Below are 10451 nucleotides of genomic sequence, written 5' to 3' on the forward strand. Positions count from 1 at the left end.
TAGGCCGGATTCGCTTCGCTCTGAAGGAGCGTAAGTTTGCGAAGGGTGCGTGGTTAAACTGGCATTTCTTGGGGAGAAGAATGTTACGGAATGCATTGCTATGACGCAGGGTGTGTATATTTTGGGGGTGGAGCACGGGCCTCGCTCAAAACATCCCAAAACACCCAATTATCGGCCGAATCCCGTAACCAGAAGCACCTACCTCACCGACCCCCTTCACAGGTGGGAGCACGTGCGCAGACCACCCGCACATTGGCGACTCCAGACCGCTGGACTGCCAGGCAGCTGGGCCTTGGCCCAGCCAACAGTGTGGGTTGGCGGTTGCTCCTATTACCATGAGTTTTTTTCATGAGTTGAACGTAAATACGCATATGAAAAGTTGATTCGTTTTTTAATATTTCGAGCTATCGAAACGCTGCAAAAGCATATGGGATGACTTTTTTGGGTTTCTAATGTTATGTTTTTTGATGTATAGGGACACCAGTAACCACAAGCCAATGGCAAACAGAAAACGTTCACTTTCATTCCAAGCGTTTTCACTTTTCTTTCACTGCTACAGCTTTCCTTCTTCACTTCTATCAACCGCCGGTCCATGCCTTGAAACGGCTTCCGGTTGGCGCTCGGCATGTTTTTGTGTGTGCTTCCGGCTCCACTTTCGTTGCTGGCCGGGTGCTTTTGGCGCGGTTCGGGGACCGGTGCAGGTCAGTCGGTCCGTGGTCACTGGTCGGGTCACAGGGTGTGTGCGCAGAAGATGCACCAGGTCAACTTGCTGGTGGTGGTGAGCTGGCTCTGTACGCTGCTCGGCACCTCCTGTACCACGCGGGTGAGTTGGCCGTCAGTTTGGGGAGGGAAGTGGGTCCCGAGGATACCAAGTTAGGCGATAGGAGCGGGTTTGTGTGCTGTTACCGTTTGGGTATACCAATCGACCAACTTTTAAGAACCGAAATCCAAAGAGTTTGGGGAAGGTTGAAACCCCTTTTGGAAGAGAATGTCCATCTTAAGCATCCAATAGGTACGAGCTTTTTAGATCCACCTTATGTCCAGAACAACCAACCTCTCTAATTGGACCACCATTTTGGATCAGCCAACCCCTCTCACATTGGACCTTACATTGGTTCCAGACGCTGCCCGTGCCACTGGAGGCCAGGGGCGTGTTTCAGGAGAGGTTCACCGGCGCCCTCACCCGGTTCATCAACCTCTTCACTGATGGCAACACGTCTTCGCCATGCAGTAAGCAGCAGCGATCGCGTTGTTGAACGGCACTATACCGTGCAATGTAGGGATGTTTTGTGCTCTCAGGGAAAATAAAAAGCTAAACATTTGGTCCTGTTTTACTGGTCAGCTTTGTTAAAGCATGAGATGTTTGCCACTTTTGCTCGTTTGTTTATGATTATTTGAAACGTTATCACACAACATTGTTTATCATTCTAACTTTATCTTTGCAATTAATGAATTTTCTCAATAACGCTAGTCGTTAACCCGCGACCTGGTGGGGGGGGGGGGGCTATTTTTTGCCCCCCTCCAGACTTTTCAATATATCTCCAGAACCGCTGCGCCGATCGTCACCAAACTTTCAGTACCCTCCCGGACATCAATTTTACACATTGTGACCAAAAATTTTTCCAAAGGCTATGATAGGTTGGCCGGAAATGACGTCAGAGTGACGTCATGTTCTGCCGTTTTCGACCCAAAAAAGGGTTTCGCGGGAAGAGCTGCCAGGCCTATAGCTTTGCAAATACAGAAAAATGATGAAGACATAAAAGCTGTAGAATCAACAGGGCTACAAAACTGGTATCTCGGATTTTTGAAATTTTTGGATTTGGACCCCCAAAAATAAAAAAAAAAAATTGGATATAATAATGGAAAAATCCAAAAAGTTTTTTGAATTTCGCAAAAACCGGAATATATGTGATAGTCCTTACCGCCTTCCATCCACATACCAAATTTGAGATTGATACCTCTTTTTTTGGCGAAGGTATAGCGAAAAAACTGTTCAAAATTGATGACGTAAAATTTTCAAACTCAATTTTTAGCAATTCTAGACCCCGTAGCGCAAAACAAAGACCACCATTAGACTCCCCGTGACGAGCTGCATCGAATCAATACCCATTTTATGCAAAACTATCAACTTTAAAATTTGACCTTTTTTGGCCTGACCTTGACCTGACCTTGACCTGAACTTCACCAGAAAGTGACCTAAGCCGTACTTGATAGTCTTATAACCAACACCATTGAGTTGGAAATGAAAAATTGGCCATAAAACATGCATCACACAACCTTAGTAAAGTTAAGTTCATGTGACCTGACCTGTGACCCTTGGTGACCTGACCTGTGACCTGACCTGGTATTGTCAGTGACCTCTAATAGCAACATATCTACTAGGCAGCTGACGCCCTATCGCTGATTATCGACAAAATGCGTTTTCCTCGGTGTTATAGCGCATTCCCTAGCAGACCCGTGAACGGTGAAACATTTCATATTTGACCTGACCTGTGACGTCATCGGTGACCCCGAGGTCAATGAAATTTGGTTTCCTTCGACAAATTTGACAGGCCTTTCGAACGCCGTTTGAATTTTGCGGATCCGTCCAGTAGTTTCGGAGATACGAGGGGGGGGGGGGCAAAAAATAGCCCCCCCCCCCCCACCAGGTCGCGTTATAAACAGACCCCACCAGGGCGCGGGTTAAGTGACACTGTGATAAAAAGAAATACGAAATTATCAGTTTTCCTCTAAAACATTTTTTTTCAATCTACTTCGATAAACGTCGACACACAAAGACAACAGCTCTCGTGTTCGAGTCCTCTCCACTGACGGTTTGGTCCGCGGAGAGTGCGGGTTTTCAAAGACGGAGCCTGAGGAGAATCCTGACGACGAAGAACTTCTGACGGAGCCCGGGTCGGCGCTGGGCGCGCTGGAACTGGATTACGACCTGGGAACGTTTGGCCTGTACGACGACAGCGGAGAGGGCAGGGTGGTCGGAGGATCGCTCTCCAAGCGATATGAGTTCCCGTGGCACGTGAGTTCGGAGGGGGAAGGAGTGTCGGTGGGGACTGTTTTTCTTAGTGAGAGTTCTCCTGTGTTAAATGTACTCAAGCGGTTCATTGCAACGTTCGTGCACGTTAGTAGGGGCTACATCACTGGAATCGTTGCAAAAAATGTATTTGCTGCGCTGCGCGCGACCAACGGTGGCGAGCAGCAAAGCTTTTCTCTGCCCGCGGGCGCAAGCTGTAGCGACACCTACCGCACATAGTACTCGTATTGTATTGCTTTCAATGCAGCCTTTAGGAAACAGGTGTAAATCGGAGTGTATGCGAGAACCTGAAATGATGTCTTCTTGAAGGACCTGGTGGTTACGCCTATGTAGTGCTAAGCCCAATTCCTTCCGGTTGTCTCAGATGGTTCGAGTCCTCCCTTGTGGGACCCTGACGGAGCGTCCCTTTTGTTTATCTCCTTCAGGTGGGTCTGGTCTCTCCGCTGGGTGTGATGTCCTGTTGAACCATCCCCTCTTTCTCCCCAGGTGGGTCTGGTCTCTCCGCTGGGTGTGATGTCCCTTTGAACCATCCCCTCTTTCTCCCTCAGGTGGGTCTGGTCTCCCCGCTGGGTGTGATGTCCTGTTGAACCGCCTCCTCTTTCTCCCCAGGTGGGTCTGGTTTCCCCGCTGGGTGTGATGCCGTTCTGTGGCGGCAGTCTGATCTCGGACCGCTGGGTGCTAACCGCCGCACACTGCGTGGAGCGACGCGCCGCCTCGCGCACCGTGGTGCTGCTGCGATCCTTCTCTCCGCTGAACCCACGGGCGCTCCGGCTACCTGCCACCAACATCGTGATACACCCCGAGTTTGACGGGTCGACTTACGGCCACGACCTGGCACTGGTGGAGCTCTACCTGCCGCTGCCCCTGGAGAGGCTCGGGGGAGCGGTGGCACCCATCTGCCTGCCGGAACTGGACGCAGAGTCGGACGAGGGGGTGGCTACAGGATGGGGAGCCGTCTTCTTCGGTGAGTGTGGAACATGGGAAGAGGGTTCGTGGAGAGAGTGATGGTCTGAAGAAATATAAATCTTAGCTTATATTGGTGCCCGTGCGAATCTCATTTTCAGAAATAACAGCACTGAAACCTCACTGTGTGATTGTGATATGATATCGATTATGCCTTGGCCCAAATATGTAATGTAGTTGGACTTTGACCAAGTGACTTCATCTGTGACCCTAGTTGTTGTTTCCCCAAATATGAGTCCTTTTGTGACTCTGGGCTTAACCCTGTCTCCGCTCCTAGTTTTGTCCTCAGCTGTAACTCCAGTCGCGTCTCTATTTGTAACCCTGACAGTGCCCCTAGCTGTGCGCCCAGTTGTAACTTTTGCTCTAATCCGTGTTTCAGGCTCGCCGCCGGCCTCGCGTCTGAGGAAGGTGACGCTTCCGATCATCTCTCGCAGCGAGTGTAACGACACCCTGCCCGGACAGGTGGACGGATCCATGATCTGTGCGGGAGGAGACCGCTTCTCGGGCACCTGCTATGTGAGTTTGAGAACTCTGAGCGATGGTGCCTAACCTTTATAAGCTTGTGTTGCATGATATTTGGAGAACTTCACTCTATGCGTCATCCTACTTCCAAATCCACCTTTTCTCTCCAGAACTATGACCTTATAACCTAAGTTTTGCTGGCTGCTGAGTGCTGACCTGTGACATTGTAGCACATGAATCAACTCGGAAGACACTGGCTCTTTTTATGGCCCTGACAAGGTCCTCGATAACCTGTAACCGGCGACATCAGTCCGTCTGACCTGTGACTTGGGATAGGTGACCTGTAACAGTTACCTGTGACCTGTGATGACTGACCAATCTGTGACCTCAGTCCTCCTGACCACTGACCTGTACCCGCTGACCTGTGTCCGCCTATCTGTGACCGCCTACCTGTGACCTGTGGTAATTGGCCTGTGACCTCAGTCCTCCTGACCACTGACCTGTACCCGCTGATCTGTGACCGCCTATCTGTGACCTTTTATATGTGACCTGTGGCAATTGATGTGTGCCATCAGTCCTTCTGACCGCTGACCTGTGACACCTGACCCGTGATCGCGGTGACCTGTGACCAGTGACCTGTACCCGCTGACCTGTGACCTCAGTCCTTCTGATCGCTTACTTTGACCTGCTGTGACCTGCAGCGGGACGACGGTGGCTCTCTGATGACCCTGAACGCGGACGGGCGATACCAGATCGCTGGTGTTAGCAGCTGGGCGAGGGCCTGCACGACACTGGGCCACCCGAGTGTGTTCGCGGCTATAACACACGGTGAGTGAGAGTGAGTGAGTGAGAGATTGTGGAGAATAGCACATTGCTGCCCGATTCGCGGACATGGAAGAGCATCACCACTTTCCGAGAAAATAACTTAAAAGATTGTGCTGTAACGTCCTCGAAGTATTACCTACTTCAAACGTACTTATGAGTACGAGTATACAATCCCCAAGATGCTTATCAGTCTTGACCATATTTGATAACTACAGCTAGTATTATGTATGAGTAAAAAGTACTATGAAAAGAGGATGTTTATTTCTTCTTATGGAATTACGGTGATGCAAGTGACTGAAGTCTTACGTTCCGGTCGATTGCCAACTAAAATAACGTCCATTGTCTATTGTTTGCAAGCTTAATTTTTGAACATTAAACAAAATATTAACTGAGCCTCCTCAATAAGGAAAGTGAACTTGCATAAATCAAGTGAAAGGCAAGTCCCCAGAAGTGCATGCCGTTTGGTATGGGATGGCAATAAATGTTCTTCCGATTCTTTTGTAGTCCTAAAGCGTTTTCTGGATATAAAAAGCTGGATATATTTCAGGAAGCAGAGAACGTCACCAAGGCGTAATTATTGTTTTCGCGTTGTTCTGATTTATGCTGATGGTATACGTGTCATGTTTCAGATGTTGTGCGGTGGATCCAAACTACCACCGCGGGTTCCCGTTTCTGCGGCGCTTAAAAACGACGGCACATGATGATCTTTGGCTACGCCTTATGAGTTAACCCGCGCGGGGCTGGGGTCTCCAGCCGAACGCGCGGGGCTGGGGGGGGGTAAATTTTACCCCCCTGTTATCTCCCGAACTAATGGTCCGATTTGGAAAATTCAAACGCCAATCGAAAGCTCTCATCACGAACTACTAACAACATGTACTTAATTTAAAGTTTGAGGTCAAGGTCAAGGTCAGGTCAAGGGTACAAATTGCAAGTTTCTACAGTATCGGCCTTGCACCGTAGTTGCCGAAGAATGGAGTCATGGGCTGAGACTGATCGCCCAAAACGTGTTCTTAGGCTACCAAGACAATATTCGTTGCATACAATATCATTCAGAGGTCAAGGTCAAGGTCAGGTCAGGTCAGGTCAGGTCATCAAAAAACAAAATATAGAAAAGGGCATGTGCGACACATGTTTTATGGGTCATTTTACTCATATAATTCAATAGGCACACTCAATAAGTGATATGGACCACCTCTGGATGAATTTCAGGTCGAGGTCAGGTCAAGGTCAGGTCAAGTGAGGTCAAATTTTGAAGTTGGTTGTTAAGGCCTAAAAAGGTGTCTATCTGATGCAGTTTTTCACGGCGAATCGAATGGTGCTATTTTTGTTTCCGTACAAGTTCTAGAACTTCCAAAAAAGTCATTTTTCAAAAATTTTGTGTGTCGTGACGTCATAAAATTTTGAATAACTCCCACATTTTTGAACCGATTCTTCTAAAATTTGGTATGTAGGTGCACATAGACCACTTCTCTGACATATATTCCGGTTTTTTCGATAGACTCAAAATTTTGGATTTTATAATGATTTTCCCCAAAAAGTCAGTTTTTTGAAAAAATTTAGGCCAAAATCCAAAATTTTCAAAAAACCGAGATAGCCATTTTATAGACAAAGTAAAATTACGTATACCCTTTTTTGTTACGTCTTGATTCCTTTAAAAATGAAGATGTTAGCGGCGTTTGAACTTTTGCCGTTTTTGAGGCAAAAATGGCGAACATGACGTCACTAAAACGTCAATTTCTCAAAAATTTTCCGACGGATTTCGCTCAAATTTTCAGGGAACGTGTCAAATTGATGTAAGAAAAGGTACTGAAAGTTTGGCGGCGCTGCGCGCCGCTGTTTTTGAGATATCGCAAAAATTCGCGAGGGGGGGTAAAATTTACCCCCCCCCCAGCCCCGCGCGGGTTAAAAAGGAATATCGCGTCATTTGAATGGATATGAAGTGACTCTGTTTTACATTGTTGATGTTGTTATGTTGTTGATTTCTCAGGGCTGAAGGAATTGAGGTCCAATGTTATGCTGTTTTGTGACGGTTGGAGCTTGCTTTGTGTTGTTTGATGTTACGTTTGCTGGAATACAGGCATTTGTGCTTTTTTATACGAAGCTGCGGCGGCTGCGTTTGCTCTGATGGTGCGCTTCGAAATAGGGAGGTCCGTGTTTGCTTGTGCAATGAACTAAGTAATTGCAACCTTTACAACATGCCATGTCGCGCTATTCAAAATGCTGAAAGGCACTCATGGACATCGTAAAATCATCGAGTGGCCACTGATGCACCGGAGGATACAGACAACTGAACAGTTCTAAAAATTCGAACTGATATGATGCCATTTTTGAAGCTCCTGTCTTTCTTCGATCTTCCGGTAGTGCACTGCCGCTCTCACGACTCTCTCTCTCTCTCTCTCTCTCTCTCTCTCTCTCTCTCTCTCTCTCTCTCTCTCTCTCTCTCCCTCTCTCTCTCCCCCTCTCTCTCTCTCTCTCTCTCTCTCTCTCTCTCTCTCTCTCTCTCTCTCTCCACGCTACAGTGCACCGCGCTCTCACGGCTGCACTGAGCCCGTCGTCACTATTTATGTCACCGTGTCGGATAGTCCCGATAGGAGTATTCATTTCATCAGTTACGCCCGACTCAGCCGTGTAGACGATAAATCCACCGCGCGGTAGCAGCGGTCACTTCATAAATCGCGCACAGTCCGCGGTGGTACAGGACGCGGTCAGCGGGTGTCCGGACGGTTACACAGGGTGTGTGAGGACGGTCACAGAGTGTAAGGATGGTCACACGGGGTGTAGGGACGGTCACACGGGGTGTCCGAACGGTCACACAGGGTGTAAGGACGGTCACAGGGTGTGTGAGGACGGTCACAGGGTGTGTGAGGACTGAGGACGGTTACGCAGGGCGTAAGAACGGGGGTGGATCGAACCATCAACCCACCACCAACCAACCAAAAAGTACGGATGCGTTCGAGCACTCACGTTTCTACTTTCCTTTCAGATTGCTAAGAAATGTCATGTTTTCACTGCTGGAAAGAGGAACAAATTCGATGCACTTTTAACCGGCAAGAGCTTATTTTAACCCTCGCCCGTAAACGGTGTTTTGCCACCTTCGCCCATGCAGGGGGGAGGTTGGTGCGACCCCCCCCCCCCTGGCGTTTGAAAACGGAGTGTCGTAGAGCTTAGCGGAAAAGACAAACGGATTGCTCTCAACGAGATCTCGCGATTGGTGGTATATGTTTTGGTCCTAGGTCAACATTTGACCTACTTATGACCGGTCAAAGGTCAAATTTTCGGAAAAAATCTAACTTTTTCAGATTTCCGCGCCGATTGCCGCAAAACGGTAAGAGATATCGACTTGAAACCTTAACTATCGTGATCCTTGATCAATTCTCTATCGTTTAGTGTGTATTTCGATGTCATAACTCTAAAAATGATGCGTTGGGAGCATCGGAAGTCTGCAAGGTCATTTGTGCATTGGGTCACGTCAGGCGTGTGACGTCACTGACCTGACCCTGACCCAAAATGAACTACAAGAAACAACCGACGATGCCTGAAATAGATAGCAAATTCGAATTCAGGGCATCAAAATACCCCGAAAAGGCATACAAGTGCTAGAAGTCATTACAGGTCAACCGAGGTCACTGACCTTACCTTGACCTTTAGTAACCTTCAAAATGTCAACGGACATTGTGCCAATGTCAAATCAGCCAGTTGTGATTCTAAAACAATCCATCAGTGTGTCAGGTCAGTCGGCATCTATACCAATGTGAAGCAATCTCCAATTTAGCGTAAATCTGGCCGGAGGTTGTTCCCTTTATGACGTCATAACTCCGTGACCTGACATGACCTTGACAAAAAAAATACCAAAAGTTGCGCAAAGGATGCCCCAGAGGGTACTGAAAATTTGAGCAGGCTATCTGAAACGGTTCGGCGTGTAGCTAAGAAAAACCTCAGGGGGGGGGGGTTGCACCAAAATAAGGGGGGGGGTCCTCCAGGGGGGGGGGTCCTCCTGTAGACCTGGACACCTCGATACGTGATCCAGATCTGTCATGGCCATCCCACGGCGATCGTTAATTCCAGCGGCTGACGACTGTCACCTAGATGGATCGATTTCCCGCATCATCGACAATTAGCATACAATGGCTGAGCGGGTCACCGGCTCCCGGCGCCTCCGCCAGCGGCGACTAAAAGACGCAGTCCTTCCCAGTGAAATATGACGGATTTATTGTATTTGACAAGTTGGGCGAAAAGGGCGGCATTTGCCTGAAGCTGAAAAATGAACGACGAATTAGTGTGATGCTATTACGTACTCATTTGCATTGGAAGATAATTACCTATTTCTTCGCTGATGATGATAAAATGGGAATAAATGAGTGTCACAAAATTACCTTATTAACATGGCAAAAAAAGGCGTAATTGAAAATATTTGAATGAAGATTCAAAAAAGACAAACGAACCTGTAGTTATTGCATTCTTTGATTTTTACATCATTATTGGTTCGGTGCTAATTCAAATATTCCCATGATTTTGGTAATTTCGAAAACTTGCATTCTTTCGACGGCCCATATGGAGAATAGACTCGTCACTCTCCTTGAGCCGAGCCAAAATAGGAAGGACGGGTGGGAAGGCTGTAATCTTTCGGTAGCTGTATCCAGCAGAGAGGACGGGTTAATGGATGTCTGAGGAACCATTAGTAGAACGCCAGTCATGGTCTCTGGACATGGTTATCGCCTTAACAATGTCGCTTTCTAGAGATAACAATATTTCGGTAATATTTTGGGAGGAAAAATTGTTATGATCCAAAAAGAAAGGAATACGAAACTCGTCGAGTTCGTTTGAAAAATGACACATCTGAATAAATAACCTTCGCGGAACCTCTGGCCATTCCCACGCTTGCCTAATAGCCAGTAATTTGGTAACAATTGCCGTATAGACAGACTGTTAGGGCGTCTAGTTGCGGCATTAGAGCCATTAGGGCTCATATCGGGGGCGTGATTTGTACCCCGCTGACTCTCGTTATTCCCAGCGAAAGCACGGATCATTTGGAAGTCCGATACAACCATTAGAAGGACTCAGGAGGTGTTAGTTGGATCATTTATAACAGTGCCCTGCTCTCGACACCCGTCAATTGAGGGCGAACCATGCCAGGAGCTGGTCGAGGTTGACTGATCTTGCGTGGTTCACT

The 10451-nt window shown here is 47.8% G+C and overlaps 1 protein-coding gene across 2 annotated transcripts; it reads left to right on the forward strand.

The window, feature by feature from the left end:
- The first annotated feature begins 609 nt into the window (after positions 1-609).
- LOC122370899 (serine protease 56-like) lies at positions 610-7367 on the forward strand. 2 transcript variants are annotated; one of them, XM_043346848.1, is made up of 9 exons: positions 610-823; positions 1122-1230; positions 2829-3016; positions 3641-3995; positions 4374-4510; positions 5158-5284; positions 5911-6005; positions 6251-6254; positions 7186-7367. In XM_043346848.1, exons 1-7 carry the CDS (start codon positions 626-628, stop codon positions 5964-5966), a joined length of 1170 nt encoding a protein of 389 aa, XP_043202783.1. In that variant the 5' UTR covers positions 610-625; the 3' UTR covers positions 5967-6005; positions 6251-6254; positions 7186-7367. The 2 variants fall into 2 exon arrangements, with proteins under 2 accessions (XP_043202783.1, XP_043202782.1); XM_043346847.1 differs by lacking the exon at positions 6251-6254 and having other exon boundaries at positions 7183-7367.
- The last annotated feature ends 3084 nt before the right edge of the window (positions 7368-10451 follow it).

Source organism: Amphibalanus amphitrite, unplaced genomic scaffold (genome assembly GCF_019059575.1).
Source record: "Amphibalanus amphitrite isolate SeventyFive unplaced genomic scaffold, NRLGWU_Aamphi_draft 001182F_arrow, whole genome shotgun sequence".
Taxonomy (NCBI): Eukaryota; Metazoa; Arthropoda; class Thecostraca; order Balanomorpha; family Balanidae; genus Amphibalanus; species Amphibalanus amphitrite.